Below are 19210 nucleotides of genomic sequence, written 5' to 3'. Positions count from 1 at the left end.
AGATCATAGTTTAACCAAGTACTGTAAATAAAAAGTTAGTCCACGTTGTGATGATCCGGCAGACCGTGGACTGATGGACGCTGTCAGCTGGTCCAGGTGYTTGGATCCAATGGAAAGGTAATCAGCACAGCRATCATGGCTCAGAAACTCATCACGAGGTGTTACGATGCAAACCTGAAAAATTAAAAAGAAAAAACTAATAAGCATCCATATTTAGCTGCACAACATAATCAAAACTAATAAATCCTCAGCTCTTTTTGAGAGTTTTGCTTGAAAATAAACTGACATTATCTCAGGAAATTAATGTTTAAGTGAAATAGTTCTGGTATCACAAAGAAACTGCAAAACATGTTTCAGAGGTGTAACAACACTGAAGTCACAGAGTAAGAGTGAACTGAAATATATACTACGAAAATGCATGTTAAAATCTGAATACTCTTGAAAGTGTGCAGCTGAAATTAATTTAAACTACTAGCAGGCAAAGCACAGTGTTGGCCTAATATCTGTACCAACAGTAATACAAACAATGATGCATATAGGAGGCATTAGTTTATAAAGTCGAGACAAATCTAAATTTACCATTTTAAAAACATTTAGCAGCAGGAGGATGTAACTTCATAACCTCATTTTCTAAGCAGAATCTCAGAGGGAAAAAAAACTAAAAAAAAAATTTACGTTGTGTAACGCAAGAAAGATTATAGCAGCCAAGTGGAAAAATTCACTCTAACGTGGATTATAATTATGAAACGGCAAAGGTAGATGTCATATTTTCGGGATTCGGGAAATACGTGATTTGTACCATTTGTTCTGAGGGTTTTTTATGTGGGTCGGTGCCACTTAAACGGCTGTAAAGCGAAGGTTTTGGACCTTAATCTGACTGTGTGGTTTGGATCGGGCTGAAGCGTTGCTGCTCTCGGCTGTTCATAAATTACCTGCTCGGTATCCGACTGCATGTTAAATGTATTTTATATAATTGTCATATAAACTAAAGCTAAGGAGTTGCCTACAAATAATTTCATACTCCGTATAACACAAACGCATCAACACGCATTGACTGACCTTGTGCCGAATCGCTGCCTCTGTTCTCAACCTGTTCCTGTTGCAGTGGATTTCCTCCTGCATTATTTTCCTCCAACAAATTATTCCAGTAAACGAAGCTCGTACAGCTTCCTTTATTCTCCGTCTTCCCATTTCTGACGCTGGATCTTCAATATCCTCAAGCTTTGAAATAGCAGGCAGCTACAAATCGTGTGTTAGCTGTAGTGGCTAAGTTTTGGCTACAGTCTGCTGTCGCCTTTAYATCGGCAGGAAAATGAAAAAACTAAGCACTGGATGGTACCGGCTAATTACTGGACACAACGGCACATCACAAAACTCGATTGTAGCTCGCAGATATGTTAAGTTTTGCGACTTTTTCATGGTACAGATCTTGCAGCTTTGGCTAAAAACAATAGGAGCAAGCAGGACCCGGAACCAATCTATGTGGCATAAATTCAAACGGAAATACGTCACCACCTCTCGTGGCATATACTCCATTGCATTGAGAGATCAGTTGACCAGATCCATAATTTGTAGATTTGGAGGATGTGCAAAGAAAGGCTCCAAAAATATAGAAAAAGACAGGACAAAAACAGAGCAAGCGGGGGGCAGGCATGGGCAGAGAAGGAGCAGAGAAAAAAAGCGTCCGCCTTCATCGAGAGCAAGAGAGAAAGTCCTATGTTTCTATTTACTAGGGGTGTACCAATGTGTTGGGCAGCCGATTTCCTTAATTTTGGAGATTGGCAGATACTTGCATGTGAAGCCGATCTTATCCACCAATCTTATCTTCCTCAGCAAAGGTCTAAAAATCAACCACTGTCCTCTTGTGCTCTCCTGTGAGAGAAATTGACTGATACACCGGTCCACCAGGTCATCTCTGCACATTGCAGTTAACAATATTCACCCCGCTGTTGCCAACTCAGTGACTTTGATGCTATATTTAGCAACATTTCAGACAATAAAAAAGTAATATCGGCCGAAATTGGAATCAGGAAGTCAGGCTTTTTAAAACTCGGTAATTGGTGATCGACCAGAAAACTGCAATCGGTGCACCCATCCTTTTTACTTTCCTAGTAGTGATGTAGCTGCTCCTGTTTGGTTTCTTCTACTTAATAACTCAGGGCTGAAAGAAAGAAAGAACACATCTTTAAGTTTGGAACACTATTCAGGATGAAAATAGTGCTACTTGTGAGATTAACTGGAGATTTTGTGACATTGTTACTTTAGTTGGAACATTTATTGCCTTTCTGTTTAATACTTACCTTTCGTTTATCATAGCTGAATTTGTGACCCTCTCTTCTTCTTTGGCTCCATCGTTTACTCCTTTTCCTGTTCTCATCCTCCTCAGCTGCATATCTTCTCAGCAAGAAGTTTGTTAAAATAAAATTTCTAAGTAGTTTAACCTTTGTCTTTGCTGAACTGGCACCTAAACTATTTACACTTTTTGACTTGTTGCCTCTTTCCCCAACTTTATGTGGTGCATTTTGGAGAACATTTTTCCTTTTGGTGCCTCTTTCTCTCGAATGTTTGTTTTTCATCTCTTTCCAAATGAACTGATTTTGCAGTGAAATAGCCAATTTTCTGAATATCATTTGTTGGTTTGGGGAACTGATGCTGCAGAAATTGACAATAGAAACATAATAAAAATATAAATCGAGTGCTGCAAACGTCATTTCTTCCCAGCTCTCTTGTTTCTCGCAAGTTCAGCTGTTTTTTACTAAGTGGCTTAGTAAAAGTAGTTAATGTGGCAAATAGTGCATAAAAAATTGATAAAAAGTTGATATTGACCAATAAGAGAGAAGATTACTGAGTACCTGCCAGTTTGAAGGAAAGGTAATTGACAATATGAAAACAAGAAAGAAAACRGTAAATAAACAGAAGGGTGGGGAAATTCAAAGACAAAATATGAAATGAGAAAATCTGCAATTTAAAAAAAGATGACGATAAAAAATAAATGCAAATTATGAAAAAATTAAATATATGAAACGAAATGTGACCATAACTAAAAACATATAAAATAAATACAAAATATGAAATAAAAATTGAAAAAGAAAACTAAACTATAAGATTGGAAAGAAAATGGAAAATCTAAATAATAGAATAATAATGGATGCAAGTTATCACTTAATGAGTTAATCTATAGTTGATTGATTTTTATTGATCAACTCAAGATTGACAGTCACTTTCTTAAAAACATTTCAAGAATGTTTTTTTTTTACTTGTAACTGTCTTTCCATAACACAAAGGGCAACATTTTTCATAATATGCTGATTATTATGATTACATTTTACTATTATTTTGTGTCAGCTGTATTAAAGCTACAGCATGTAACTTTTATTGGAAAAATATTTGTTTTCTTGTTGAAACTGTCACTATGTTGTGATGGTATAGGAAGAGACAAAACCTGAAAAAAATCATGCTGCTCTCAAAACAACTAGGAGGAGGGTCGTAGCGCTGTCAATCATCCTTCTGTGCCCTGTTAGCTCTCTGCTATGCTACAGCTGGTTTTAGATTACAGAGCTTGCTATGCATACTCAGGCTATTGCACATGACCACCGATGATGGCGAATAAACAGTTTTCCTGTAACATTACGTTATTTCTCTGTTATTAGCACATTTGACAGCGCATTCACAGGAGTGAGTGGTAGCGCTAAGACACTCCTCCACTGTCTGATTGGTGGTTTTTAGACTGGGAGCGACGCATTTCTTCAGACTGCAAAAGTAGCAAAGGGAGGAAGTGGAGGAGCTTGATCTTTTCACAGATTATCTGTCATACTGTCATGGTGACAGTTTTAACAAATATGTGAAAAAGCTGTAGTATGTAACTTAAAAAATGCAAATGGCTTGTACTTAGGTGCAGCTTTAAATACTGAATGAATACATAGAACATTTTTCTCATTACATATTTACAAGGTATAGCAAAAATAGGAGCCTCTTATGCTGTTGACTAGAAAAATTAAAGATGGGAAGAAAAAAAGTGAAAGCTAAATTCACATGAACAGACATATTCATATAGAAGTCCTGTCTGTGGTTGCTCTAGAGCAGTGGTTCTTAACCTTTTTTGAGGTACCAAACCCCCCAGTTTCATATGCGCATTCACCGAACCCTTCTTATTCCACAACCCCACCCCACACACACACACACACAAAATACTTTGCGGTATTCTGATTTGGTAGTGTAATTATATTAGCTGTGTTACCACCCCCCTCCACTAGAGGCAGTAGCAACCCCGAAAAGATGCGACTAAGGAGCAGATTTAGAAGAACACTGACAGCTACAGAATTTGGTAAAAACTGTGAGCTTTGCTGAAGTAATTAAAGACACAAGTTCAAATCCATGCTGAGAGTTGAACTCCTTCAATCAGGGCTCCTCCACAGCTCTGATTGGCTAAGCAATTTAACGTGATCCTCTGCAGCAAGTGATGGAAAAGCCGGGCGTCATCACGAATTTACACAAGTGTGTCTTTACCTCCGCGGCAGAGGCTCCGCCGAACCCCTGAGACCGACTCATCGAACCCCTGGGGTTCAATCGAACCCAGGTTAAGAACCACTGATCTAGAAGGAATGTTAAAACTTGGCTCATAACGGTCCTCAAAATCAAACTTGCTTATCTGGTGCTATGTAAACTCCCACAATCGTTCTGCCTCATCCCTTCCACTTTTCTGTCCTCACATCACATCGTAGAACATCATTAATTTCTGAATGAGTAGTTGATGCTTCTCCAACTCAGCTGAATGAGTGCTACTAGAGTGAAACTTAAGGAGCTTGTAAAGTGTTTATGTTTCAAAACAGATTCACAAAAAGTATGTTTTGCACCCCAGACAACTGTTTCTCTTTTCTGTTTTTGGTCTGGCCCTGTCATCTTTATTCCTGTTTGGACTGGTTCCGTTAAGTATGTCCATTGGTGCCCTCTTYTGGATGATGGCCAAACTACAGCAGATGTTACTTAAATTATTGGAACTAATTTTAAAATAAAAAACCATTAGCGAACACTTTATCATAAGTCAATTAATTGTTTGTATCCTTAATGCTAAAATTTACTGTTGAAAATTATACAGAAATATTGTGTCTCTGTAAAACCAAATAAGTTTGTGAAGTTCTTTGTATTGCTTGGTATCTTTGCACATTATTTACTCTGGCCAGTCATTCACAGTCAAGATCAGTCTTCCATCATTCATCTTCACTTCATCTTCATTACTTATTCACATTTCTGTGAATTTGTACATGAAGGTTTAATGACTGGATTTAGTGTTTGGAGTCCTCTGACTTGATAAAGCACTTTATAATTTCAGGCAATTTATAATTTCTGGTAAAATTTTAGTGATGTTAGATAAAGCTTCATAATGCATTGAGGCTTCCCATCAAATTGCCCCACTCATGATCCGACCAGCTATGGTGCTTCATTAGCTCTACCGCTCCATCATGTGGACAATATATGTATAACAGGCAACTTGAAAATGAAGCTTTAGTTTGAATAATCCAATGAATGATGTTTGTGAGGCCAACACATAAATTCTGAATATGGTCTGAATATTGTAATAATCTGTTTATGTTGCAATGACTGGATCGAAAAGAAAACTGGGAACAAATGGAGGAGGGGTTGAGTTGTGAAGGGGCTTTTTACTTTGTAACTATACGTCACTAGTGGTAACATTTATTTTACTATGCTCTGCTTCAGACAGTTTCTCTGTTTTGAGATGATTTAGTCCGATATAGCAAGCAGATGAAGCACTTCATCTGCACTCTGTGCTTGTGTTCTGAGAAATGCACCAGCAGTTTTATAGAAATTAAAATGTTCTGTCCTTCCCAATATTTATAATTCTGCAGTTGGAGAGTGTTACCGTATGTTTATATGCTGTCTTATTTTTGCATCTTTAATCGACTAAGCCGAGCTTAGTCGATTTAAGCAATATTGGTCCAATATTGGTATTCTTGCCTTCATGCAGGGCTCTGTAATGCCTCAGCAAAGATGGGTCTTTTTCATTTCATTAAAGTTCATTTAAACACAACAGACGCTTCACCCTTTAAAACATCAGAAATTAGGAGAAAGAAATTAGACCACAGGAGCTGCTGTGTTGGGTTTTTGACATTATAAATGATTTTTATTATTACTATGTGCAGAGCATTTTATGAGGGGAGATCAAAATGTTGCCACACATGGGAAATTTTGGTCCATCTCAAGAAAGGCGCTCAAATAAATTGCAAATACACATGTAATAAAATCCTAAAACCAAAAATATGTGATAAGGGAGACGGCAGCTTTTTTTGCTGTCCTTTATTTCGATTCACAAGCAAACTGAGGAGCCAGTTCCTTGAGTCACATAGTATGGGCCCACAAGGCTCCAAACAGATCATCTGTCTCATACTGTCATGCCTGCTCCATTAACACATGCCTCTATGGAAAGCAATCCAGCTCAAATATGCATGATTTTTAACACGTAAACAACACTTGACTGTTGTATACCTGCTGTTGAACTGTGGGGTCAAACCATTTCTGGTCTCACTTGGAATCAGATTTCAGGGTTATGCAGACTAAAACACAACAGACTTAATTGATGAAAATGGGTTTACGCTTTTCTGATTTTTACAAAGCATTCCATCCTATTACATTTATCTTTAAACTCATTTAGGATTTGGAAAAAAGATTCTGGAATTTTATTATCATATGTGCTACATACTGACTTAAACAGTTCTGTAACCTTAAGTCACGGAACAGGTAACGGATTCCGCATTCATAGAGGAAACTGTCAAGGTTGTGGAAGTTTGCCATAATTATTTATAATGCCTTCAGAGATGCTGTCCATTCTAATTAAAAACACTGGAATGGCTGGAATTGATGTAGTGGGCTAGTCTGTTGTAGGATGATACTACTCTTTTCTTGAAATGTGAAGATCAAGTCCCTTTAGCTCTTTAAACCATGAATCTGTTTTCTAAGGCCTCTGGCCTTCAGCTAAGCTTAAAGCAAAGCTGAGCCGTTTTTCGTGAAGACCATTCACTTCCACTATTTAACGTAAAAAGTAAAAGATGATTTCAAATACTTGGGAGTAGTGATGACAAAGAATAAGTTGCTTGATGATGTGGTGAATATTTGGAACAATATTCATATGGTAGGAGGAAAGGTAATTAACAATATGAAAACAAGAAAGAAAACAGTAAATAAACAGAAGGGTGGGGAAATTACTCCCGACTTGTAGGGTAGATAAATCTATCTATCGGGTAGATAGATTTATCTACCCGACTTGGGTTTACGCTTTTCGCTTTGTAGGGTAGATAAATCTACCCTACAAGTCAGGTAGACTTATCTACCTGACTTGTTCTCTTTCTGTATTGACCAAGATGATCATCCGCTGTCATTGGTGGCCATGGTTACTAACCTGAGCATTCATGGCAGCCTCTGTTGTGGTGAACCAGCTGTAGCGTAACAGTGAGAAAGTTGAAGAGAGTGAGCAGCATGTTCACCTAGGTGATTGACAGCGCTCAGACTCTCCTAGCTCTGATTGGTTGTTTCCAATGAAGCAGTAAATTTGTTCAGATGACAGCGGGTCTGTAGGGAGAAGGATAAGCAGCTGCATATTTTTCACAGATTGTCTGTCTCATATTGTCATGTCATTGACATTGTGTTCTTGTTTTCTTCCAGCTTCCTATTAAGGTTGGACATCAGAACACACACAGCAAAGTCAGCACAGACCACAACAAAGAATGCTTGATCAACATCTCGAAGTACAAGTTCTCCCTTGTTATCAGCGGCCTCACCAATATACTCAAAAATGTCAACAACATGGTAATTGTTGCAGTAATAATAGTAATCTGCTTGTGGAAAAAGCCAGTAATAGCAACAACAGATTTTTTTTCACTACTGTCACGATTATTGTTCTTCTGTTTCCAACTGACGGCATAGTGAACCTGATTGTCCTTGCAGACTGGACATGTCTAACTCAATGAAGAATTTTAGTGTACACATTTTTAATTGGAACAAGAAATAAAAGTCTTGGTCTTAAAAGTCTTGTAATATTTCTAACATACTCAATACAAAACCTTAGCTTGGTCAAGAAAAAAATATTTTCAGCTCTTAATAAATGAGCATATCATGAGCTACTAAATCAAAGCTGCCTCAGAGCATGGCTAGTAGTTTTATGAATGAGTAAACTCTATTGTGCGGTGCATGACTGACTGACTGGTTGTTTCTGACCAAGCAGTGGAACTCAGCAGAGGAGCTTGATTTTTTTTCCCCTATTTTTTCCCCACATAAAAATGTATCTGCTTTGATTTAGGGAAATTTGATCTTCTGACTAAATTGATGACATTTTTTGTGACATTATCAGTTCATTTCCGTTAATATTTCTGATCCAAAAATGTTTCTAGGAGAAAAAATAGCTTTTTATTAGCATATTAATTAAATGTTACGAACTTGGATTTCTGTAAATTGAATAATAAACACTGATAAGGGGAAGTACATGTGAATTGAACATTATGTCTTCATTGTGTAAAATTCTCTCTCTTTTCTGTCCTGATGGAATCTCTCCTCCTGCTCGTCACTCATTGATCCAGATGTGAGAACAAGTCATGCATTTTGATATTCATGTTGCTCCATAATTCAGAAAGTTGACCTGATGGAGCAAAACCAATATGATTTTTGGATTCAGCTCATCAAAATGACCCTAAAACTGTCAACAGACAACTTTTTGGCTGTTGACCAATGTAATCGATGGATATATTTACATGTGTGTGTGCGTATATGTTTATAATGTGTGTGTGTGGATTTGTATGTATTTATCTTTAACTGCTCCAATGCATTACATTGAGGGGTTTATTTTTCCAACAGCGGATATTTGGAGAAGCCTCTGAGAAGAACCTTTATCTTTCTCAGCTCATCATCCTTGACACACTGGAGAAGTGCCTGGCAGGGGTGAGTATTTTCTCAGATTTCTTTGACAAATTTCCGGCATGGTATTATATTTAAAATGTTTGTAGAACTATTATGCAAAAAGAAAAATGGAAACTTCACCAGTAACCCAATTTGAAGAAATAKAAATAGATAAGTTTTACATCTCCTGCCTCATCTTGAACTTGAACTGTGAGAATATGTGATTACTTTTTCTTTTTTTTAGTAGCTGCTGACTCATAGCTAATCCACTATTTCAAACTGGACAATCAAATTAAAGTGCTGACATTATTTTCTTTCCTCCCCTGTCTCTCCAGCAATCTAAAGACTCCTTGCGTCTGGACGAGACCATGTTGGTGAAGCAGTTGCTGCCAGAGATCTGCCATTTCATCCACACGTACCGTGAGGGCCACCAGCACGCGGCAGAGCTGCGTGCCTCTGCCTCGGCTGTCCTGTTCTCTTTGAGTTGCAACAACTTCAATGCCGTTTTCAGCCGCATCTCAACGAGGTAAAGCATTTACCAAGGGCACTGTTATTTTAAATGCTTCTAAAACCAGGAATAATGAAAAAGTAGTTGTTAAATCAGTAAAGACATAGTAATCACCATGTTTATGGTAATAATATGTATATCATGTAATTGTTTAGAAACTGAGGCAGGGGTCTGCAACCTGCAGCTCCAGAGCTCTTTGGACATTTCAGAATTACTTTTTATCATTTTAAGCCAGAATCATTAAGAATCAACTAATATTTTAAGTATAAATGTAATAACAGATGCTGGTTTTTCCTGAGTTTTCCAGGAATAAAATTTATTTGAGGACATGTGGATATGAGATCTAAAACACTTGTGATATTGTTTTAGATATTGTCCATTAAGTTGGGAAACTCTTATACACCTCATTACTCCTCCTTACTCCTCTTCACTCCTCCTCAGCCCCAGTTTGAATTCCCGTTGAATTCTCTCAAACTCCTCAGTTGAAACGGGGACAACTGCATTGAGAACTGTCGCCTCTGCATACGATGCACCAGCTCTATGACTGAGCTATATGGTTCCCCAGGTGTGAGCACTTTTTAAAGGACATGCTTTGATTTATATTTTTTTTGGTGGGGAAGAAATTGTGGTGTCAAGTAACTGCTGAAGACATCTCTGGAGCTTCTGTACCGTTTTTCACCCTGTGGAGAAAGTGTCTTGCTCACAACTCCAAAATAAATAGTGAATATAGTTTATGTCATTCAAATAAACAATATTAATTTGATCAGTTTTCAAAGGCCATTTTACATCCAGTCAGGTAAATGAAAGCTTTTCTGTCGCAGGCTGCAGGAGTTGACGGTGTGCTCAGAAGACAATGTGGATGTTCATGACATCGAGCTCATGCAGTACATCAATGTGGACTGTTGCAAACTGAAGAGGCTTCTGCAAGGTTGGAATTTGCGTATTTAATATTGTTGGTCTTTAAAAAAAAAAAAACCTGCCTGACAACTTTAAGAACTATTGAATACTTAACCTGAAGGGAAATGTCACTTTGAATGGGAGTGAACATTATGTAATCATTTATTTTACGTTAGGTGTTTTTATTGTGATTTTTTTTTTTTTTTTTACAAAGAAATATTTTTTTAACTTTTTGTTAAAGAATTTTTTATTTTTAAAAAATTGTCAAAAGAAGCTAAATCTTGTTGATCAAGATTGTAGTATGGTAAATCATCCAAGGAGCTGAATACTTTTTATATACTTTATGTACAAGATCTGGATCTCAGTGGGGTTTTACGTGGTTAAATAAAGGAAATAAAAATATACGCTATATACATATATGCTGTTTGTATGCATGTACTCGTGTTTCAGTTTGAACATCACCCCATGTATTCTCCAGACACATCAGGATATTTAGTTGTGTATGATGTTTTTTCTTCTTCTTTTCATTAGAAACCGTTTTAAAGTTCCGGGCTCTCAAGAAAGCCGCACAGCTTGCTGTCATCAACAGTTTAGAGAAGGTGTTTTCTCACTATAATAAAGAATAAAAGCATAATTTTATTTCCTTCATGGAACCCAAATAAGATGAAATGATCCTGGTTTTTCTCTGCAGGCATTTTGGAACTGGGTAGAAAATTATCCTGATGAATTTACGATGCTGTACCAACGCCCTCAGACAGATATGGCAGGTATGTTTAGATTTAATTTTTGTGAACTGTGAACCGCAGTCTGCGCCAAGGGACAAAAATGTGGAGCCAGAGTTTGACCCAGATTGAAGACAACAAACCGCCAGAAACACATCTTCGAATGATTGCATCACAGTGGTGGTGGTATTTACACCTCACCATCCACCCCAACTACCTACAATATGGAGCGTAGTTTAACTACGGTGTCCATGCACGTCAGATGTCTATTAAAATATTAATGTTACCATGATATGAATAAAATAAGCAAAGTTTGGGCATAATTATGGAGTTGACCATTTCAATAATGTCACCGAATGCATTTGGATCATTTCCCCAAGACAAAAATTGCAAAAAAAAAAAAAAAAGTCAAATAGTTATATTCAAAACATTCCATCCTCAAGGAGGCAGCTAAAAGCTAGCACACAGCGCTAATACAAGCAGAAGGCTCAATGCTCCCATCAAACCGATGGCCAGGACGTCATCATCATGATATTCATGTCTAAAATAAACTTTGCTCTCATTTTTAGCTTTATTTGGAGATTTTGCTGTGAATCTGCTTCCAGTAGAGAGAAGGAACTGATGCCTCAGTCAGACAAAGTCTTTCTTGATAACCACTGATGTGGGTACATTCCTAAGAAAAATAAAATTTAACCAGAAACTTCAAAGAGGCTGTGATGTCTGGGAGCGATGTCAGGAATCTTGAGTGTTGTCGTATGAATAGGACTGTTTCCTGTTTAGGATCCAATTAGATTTTGTGTCATTAAATTCTGTGTTGCTCATGAAATGAATTAGATCTGCTTCTCCTGTGAAGTGTTTGAGTGTGAATCAGCACTAACATACGTTGTTTCATCTTGTTCACAGAAGCGGCAGAGAAGCTGTTTGACCTGGTAGACAGTTTTGCAGAGAGTGCCAAGAGGAAGGCAGCTGTATGGCCGCTCCTGATCATTCTACTGATACTTTGTCCAGAGATTACTCACACAATCTCTAAAGACACAGTGGAAGAGAGCAAAGCCAACAAGGTGGACTGAAGGAACTCTCCAAACAATCACATTTAAACAGGTCAGTGGTGTCATCAGTCATCTCACTTCTGTGTTGTGTCTACAGAAACTCTTTTTGGATAATTTGCGGAAAGCTCTAGCCGGCCAGGGCGGGGGCAAACAGCTGATGGAGAGCGCTGCGATTGCCTGTGTCAAGCTTTGCAAAGCTTCTACTTACATCAACTGGGAGGATCATTCAACCATTTTTCTTCTGGTCCAGTCTATTGTCATGGATCTCAAGGTTTGACTTCTCTTTTTTTTCTTTCCTTTATTGAAATAACGACAAAATGTCCTTTTGTATAAAAGTCAAGGGTCATTTACATGAAATACCATTTAAATTGTGGTACACATTAGCTGTCTGGATCTAGGCTGTTCAGTTTTGAGTGAGGTTTTCTTGCTCCTCCAGACTCTGCTGTTTAACCCAGCCAAACCGTTCTGGAGGGGGACCAGCAGTCAGAACGCTGACGTGGAACTCATGGTGGATTGCTTTGTTTCATGTTTCCGTATCAATCCTCATAACAACCAGCACTTTAAGGTAGATCGACAGGATGTAGAACTCATTGTATAGACACTCCGCTCCTGATATTTATCATGTGCTGCCTTTGAGTTCATTTTTCCTTTTTGCCCTTTAGGTCTGTTTGGCCTCTTCCTCCCCCTCAACCTTCCACTTTGTCTTAGTCAACTCATTGCACAGAATCATTACCAATGTAAGTAAAGAACACATTTTCTGATTACTTACTCACTTGCTTTTTTAAAAAGTTTTTTTGACATGTTACTTTCATTGTGTCACCTACTTTCAGTCTCATCTAGACTGGTGGCCGAAGATCGACGCAGTGTACCATTACTCTGGAGAGCTTCGCTTTATGTTCTCAGACACCCTGAACCGGGTGGTACAGAGCACTGGCACTCATGCTCCACTACGCATGACACCGGTGAGCTGATGACTGCAAGCCGTACAGCTGACATATTGCAATAGTTATTATAAGTATCTATTGGCAAGACTTTATTAAAGGATCATTACAAGATAACACATTTGGACATGCTATTTGTAGTTGCAGTAATCGTCACCACTGTGCCCTTTGTCTTACTATAGAGTCTGACATTCATTGGAAAGAAGACCACAAGCCTTAAGTTTAAAGAGAAAGCCACAGAGCAAGACACTCGAAGTTATAAGTGCCTTCTTCTCGCTCTGGTCAAGCTCATCCATGCAGACCCAAAGCTGATGTTACACGTAAGTAAGCCTAACCTGGTGACTTGGATAAAAATAACTGTTATTAATGCAATTCTTTTGCTCAGGCTGATTTATTTTTTTTTTTAATGGTCTTATGTTGATTTAAATGGAATTCAGCTAATTGTGAGGCTACAGCAGCAACATCTATTTAAGTCAGAGTTAGTTTAGCTTGATTTCCTCTTTGTTTATGTGATAGAATCCAGTGAAGCAAGCTTCAGAGATCCAAAGCAGTACAGCAGAACTCATCACTGGCTTGGTGCAACTGGTTCCTCTGAACACCACTACTCAGCTGTCACAAGAAGCCATGGAGGTCAGACTGTCATTTCCTCACTGCCATGCTAGTTTCTTTTTTAGAAAGCAGCCCTCTACAGGTACATCTCAGGAAATTAGAATCCTCATACCTAAATCACTTCATCTCCTGCTCATTGATATTGTGAATACACCCAGACTTGACTCTGATGTATACTCTTTAAATCATTTGTATCTATTTATATTGTATCTATTTATATATTTGTATCTATTTATATACTGCGGTCAATTGCTTAATTGATTTCTAAGATGCAAATGAAAAATGATCTGTTAATGGAATGTGATGGACTTCAGTGTAACATGTAACAGTTGATGAGTTGGCCTTTAAAACTATGGAAACTTTGTGGCATTCAGCAAAAGTGAGCCTATTAAAAATAAGTCACAACAGTTGGTCATTAGCATATCAGTGCTTATATTATTATTAATATAGATTTGATCCAAAGGTGACTGCTCTCCTGACGCATTTTACACTTATGTCTGTGAATCAGTAGAAATCAGTTAATCTTTCCATCTCTAGAAGAGGCCTGAACACAAGAGAACTTCAACTAAAATTTACATAAAGTAATGATTTTATTTTAGTTACTCATAAATGTTTTATGTCTTGTCAGTAATTCACTGATATAGAGTTTTTTTTCCTTCCCTCTCTTGTCTTTGTTTAATTTTCAGGCTCTGTTAGTTCTGCACCAGCCAGAGACCATAGAGCTGTGGAATCCTGATGCCCCCATTGAGACATTTTGGGACATCAGGTACTAAACACTTCCCTGGCCTCTGTTAATAGAATAGAATAGAATATACTTTATTGATATTCTATCAGTTAATTAATTAAATAATTAATTAATTCTATCAATTATAATTAATCACACATTTTGTAATTCAGTGCAATCTATTTTTTTTAGAAGAAAATGTGTATAAGTGACACCTTCATATTAGAATGGCTTTTAACATATGGATACATTCATCATAATATTTACTAGCTTACTGCCAGCAGACATGAATGCACCTACTATGGCCTTTTAATATACATCCTTTGTGGACCAATCTATCAATGTATATATTTTTTGTTTGTTCTGTTTCAGTTCGCAGGTGCTTTTCCTAATCTGCCGAAAGTTAATTGGCCAACAAATGGTGAACAGAACAGAGGTTCTAAAATGGCTGAGAGAGATTCTGATCTGCAGGAACAAGTTTTTGCTCAAGAACAAGGTGCCGKCTGTTTTCTTATCGGTGGATCAATGCTKCTCTGAAGCTGTAACGGCGTACAGTACAGGTTGTTATTTATGCATAACAATGTGTTTGTCCTGATTATCCCAGGAGTGTGCCACCATGGGGGGTGGCATTCCCATCTGTCGGCAGGCGCAGACTAAACTTGAGGTCTGTCTCTACCTGTTCCTGTGGAGCCCAGACACAGAGGCCGTGCTGGTGGCCATGTCATGTTTCCGTCATCTGTGTGAAGAGGCAGACATCCGCAGTGCAGCGGATGAGGTGCCCGTCCAGACTATCCTCCCCAACTACGCCACTTTCAGTGAGCTGGCTTCTGTGAGCACCATGATAGGAACAGGTCAGTACTTTTGGTTTGTGTTTCATTAAATTAGCCTCTGCTTTGGTCATTTGATACAAACTTAATTTGCTGATTCATAAAAAAAAACAAAAAAAAAAAAACAAATTTGTTCTCAGTAATCAGTTGATCTAAATTTACCGATCATATAATTTAAACCGGATTAAATGCAAAATTGAATAAATTTCTAGACAGCATAAACATGTTTGTTCGCACCTTATTTACATCCTTATCATTATTGTAAGAATATTGGTCATATGGACATATGACCAATATGCCAATGTCTTGCCAGTTTACTGTGTCATCTGTTTGATATTAACGGTGTTGCTTACCTGTCAGCAGTTCATTGTGTTTGCCTAGGCGTCTCATGATAACACATTTTGCTGGACGATAAATTGTCCGAGAAGTTATTGCGATAAACGATAATATTGTTGTTTTGAGATCATTTTCAAGTAATGTGATAGTAATGGCATAATAATAACAATGTAAGACCATATTCTCAAAGATCAATAAACTTAAAATTCTAGTAAACATTTAAGACTGAAACTTTAAGACTCTTTAAATGCACAAAAAATAAACAAACAAAACCAAAATATAAAATAAAATGAATTATAAAATCTCTGGAAACAAAACTGTCCTTCAAAAACAGGCTTGTAGAAACCAAATCAGCAAGCTGAAGACTTTCATCCAGTTTTTGGTAGAAAGAGAAAAACAATAATTTATGACAATGGAAATTATTGAGTTAATTTTAAGGCCTATGTTTGCCTGCTTCTATAATGTTTTTTTGACCTGGTTAAACAACCAACATAAAATCAGGGAGTAAAGGACTCCAATTTAGCAGCATGATCACGAGTGATTGATAGCGCTAATAAAATAAAATTCATATCACACCAAACTAATGTGATCTATTTCTGGTGTTTTACACCGTGAGTGCAAAACTGCAGCTCTGGACAGAACGCTGACCACATGCTGCACCGCTTCACTCTTCCTCATCGCTGCCCGTTCTTCAGAGATGAGAGCTGCTACAGCACTGCGGCGGCCATTTTCATCCTGATGTTAGCGAATGTATGTGCTCCTACCGCTGACCACTGGTTAACCATATGAGAAATGTTGTTTGGAGTTTTCAGTGGTACAAATTGTGAGCCAATCAATGAATGGGGTCAGCTGTCAATCACATAGCTTCCGCACCATACTTGACTCGGTGTAGCTAGTACTAAACCCTGAAGTAGGTATGACAATCTGAGCACAGCTAGGCAGAGCCACACTGGATCTGCTAATGGAAAATGAATCTGGCCGGGTCGGACCGGAACTGTACCTGTTGGAGGCGCTCTAGTGGAAGAGCACTGGTTGGAGTCAGGGCACACTTAGTGGAGAGCCGTCAAACAGTTTGGAGGTTCCCGCCCTAAGAAGCAACTGTGGCTGAAGAGGAAGGAAACAGTTTGGGCTAGTCATGGAACCTCCAGTATAACACTCACTTAGGTCTAATTAGCCTGTCATGAGTTAGCCTGGGGAAGGGGTGTACTGTAATCAAACACTGAGTCACATCACAGGTAGAAAGTTTTGAAATGAGTTAAATTGGGCACATTTTTCCCATCCCATAAACCTGGGATTTAAACTTATATTCACTGTAAATGTCTCACAGCCCTGTGACATTCAGGAGATTAACCAATATTTTTCAGATTTCCACAGTTGTTCCTTCAAGCCTTAGCAACATGTTTCTTTTCTCCCACAGGCCGCTCCACCTTACAGAAAAGAGTGATGGCCTTGTTGAGAAGAATAGAGCACCCTACACCAGGAAACATTGAGGTAGTACTGTTCCACTCTCAAGTTTACATTGAATGTTTGCTTTTTAGTAATACAGGTAGCTTTCAGATTGGTTTAAAGTTAGTTGCAGTTTTAAGGTTTTTTGTGAACTGTATTTATCAGGCATTTAAAACCCTCCATTAATGTTTTTTTTTAATAAAGAACAAGGGGCAGCTGGAAGGGGCCCTAAATGTTTCTTTTCAACATTTTACTTCGTTGAGGAGCTGATATGCTTTACTGTATACATATTAAGTCACAGTTACCTGTTACCTGTCAGTTGTGTTGGATTTGTTAATATTACTCACTTTGTTTTCCCGTGCTGCTTCCTGTAGGCTTGGGAGGACACCTATGCTAAATGGGACCAGAGCACAAAACAGATACTCAACTTCCCTAAAAATAAGGCTGATGATGGGCAGGTAAGCAGGTTGCTAGTCGATCTATACCTGATTATTCTGTCAAAGCAATTGCACTTTATTACCTAAATACAGACTTTATGAAAATGTATAATTGAAAATGTAAATCTTCACAATTGTCAGCAATACAGATGTTAATATTTTGTCTCTGAGGAGAGAAGACATGTGGTCAGCTCTTCAGCTGAGACAGAATTAAAATCTGATACATCTTAGACTAACAGTAAATCAAACCTCATTTTTTTAAATAAACAGCACAAACATCTGCCATTACTGATTGGGGGTCATGGCAGGTGGCCAGAGCAGTTACACAAAAAAGAAACAAGTGAACTAATATAGGAGTACTTTCTTTGTTGATGAAAAGTAAAGAGTTAGTAACAGGAGAGGGACAGTGTTGAATAGTAGGCAGCAGTATCTCAGCCAATGCTCTCCTCCAAGAAGGTAAAACATCCAAACCGTATGCCAGACCTGAGGCCTCATGCATTAGAGTCCACAGTTTTCACACTAAAAATTGGTCCAGCGGCAAACCTTGAACAGTGTGGCACACAAATTTGTTTGATGTATAAAATTGTGTGCACACATGTAGCTGCACATCTTTTCTTCATACATCCCAATTTGTGAGGAATAGAGCACAGCTTCAGGTGCTTTCCTGTCTCCACCCACAAATACTTTATGTAAATTATAATAGAAACCCAGGAAGCTGTCAAATAACCACGGCAACAGATCCTGCTTTTAGTAGAGTAGTTCTAATAATAATAATAGTAATAATAATAGTAGTACATTTTATTTAAAACCTGTTGGAAAAWTTTTTTTGTGAATATTTCTTTATTACTCACAGACACAAAAACTACTGCTAGATCTTCACAGGTTCTTCAGTGCGAATCGCAGATTCCATGCGGCATGTCGTAAAATAAAATTTTCATTTCTCTGTTCAGAACATTTGGAGCAAAATGTATTCAAAACCTGCTTAACGTCTTCACACTGATGTATTTCTTTTATAATATTTTTTCCTTAACACATACACAGGGGCGCAACTACATATTTGTGAGGTGGATGCGAAAACATCATCGGCGCCCCCCCCTCCCAGTTTCTCAGGTTTCCTCCCTTAGTCACGCACTTGGAACATACATTGTCACATATTATATCAGGTGAAATTTTCAATCATAAGCAAATAAGAAGTTTATTAGAGTACAAATATTTAACGCAATTTAACAGCAAGGGCACTCAGTGCTCAACATTTCGTGTTTTGGAAATATGAAATCTTAACAGCTTGCACTCCTTGTCAGAGTTTTAACATTTATGGAATTTAAATTGTTACATTCCGTGACATAAATCTTGTGTTAAATAGGCTTAAACCACAATATAAAGTCAAACCACAATATAAATGAAACTTTAATTTAAATCATCTCCTTGTTGGATAACAGTTACTGATTGGACATTGCATCTAATCTGACTYATCAGATACATCACATCACCACTGTAGTAGTATTGAATAAGACATTTAAACTTAAGTGTCCCCCTGCCAAAAAGGTTGGTAAAATAGGTAACCAACCTTTTTGAGTCTAAGGGCTAAAGTGACTCTAAGGAATTTGTCTGATACACACATGAACTTGAACAACTCATCTTTAATTAAAGAATCCATAATGCATATGAGTGAAAAAATTACGCCCTGGAGAGCTAAGTGTTGGACCATAGCTGGGCACTGCCACAACAGCTTTAGCTTTCCCGTGTTAATATTTCCTGAGTTTTATTTAGGTCATTCTTACACTAGTGTGCGGTTATGTGTCTGTGACAGGTT

At 37.8% G+C, this 19210-nt stretch overlaps 1 protein-coding gene across 3 annotated transcripts in view; it reads left to right on the top strand.

Annotated features, from left to right (window-relative positions):
- The window catches only part of nf1a (neurofibromin 1a), a 120065-nt gene that overhangs the window by 4282 nt on the left and 96573 nt on the right, over positions 1-19210 (top strand). For all 3 annotated transcript variants that reach the window (XM_008425150.2, XM_008425152.2, XM_008425149.2), the window contains exons 2-19: positions 7675-7818; positions 8860-8943; positions 9237-9427; positions 10231-10337; positions 10838-10905; positions 10998-11073; positions 11932-12089; positions 12175-12348; positions 12514-12642; positions 12740-12814; positions 12908-13039; positions 13201-13338; positions 13535-13648; positions 14314-14393; positions 14724-14847; positions 14956-15202; positions 16932-17005; positions 17335-17418. In XM_008425150.2, the coding sequence (XP_008423372.1) occupies positions 7675-7818; positions 8860-8943; positions 9237-9427; positions 10231-10337; positions 10838-10905; positions 10998-11073; positions 11932-12089; positions 12175-12348; positions 12514-12642; positions 12740-12814; positions 12908-13039; positions 13201-13338; positions 13535-13648; positions 14314-14393; positions 14724-14847; positions 14956-15202; positions 16932-17005; positions 17335-17418 (2199 nt within the window). The remainder of the gene's footprint in view (positions 1-7674; positions 7819-8859; positions 8944-9236; positions 9428-10230; positions 10338-10837; positions 10906-10997; positions 11074-11931; positions 12090-12174; positions 12349-12513; positions 12643-12739; positions 12815-12907; positions 13040-13200; positions 13339-13534; positions 13649-14313; positions 14394-14723; positions 14848-14955; positions 15203-16931; positions 17006-17334; positions 17419-19210) is intronic.

This window comes from Poecilia reticulata, linkage group LG13 (assembly GCF_000633615.1).
Source record: "Poecilia reticulata strain Guanapo linkage group LG13, Guppy_female_1.0+MT, whole genome shotgun sequence".
Lineage (NCBI taxonomy): Eukaryota > Metazoa > Chordata > Actinopteri > Cyprinodontiformes > Poeciliidae > Poecilia > Poecilia reticulata.
Note: the sequence above shows the minus strand (reverse complement) of the source record. Positions and strands in the feature narration are given on the sequence as shown.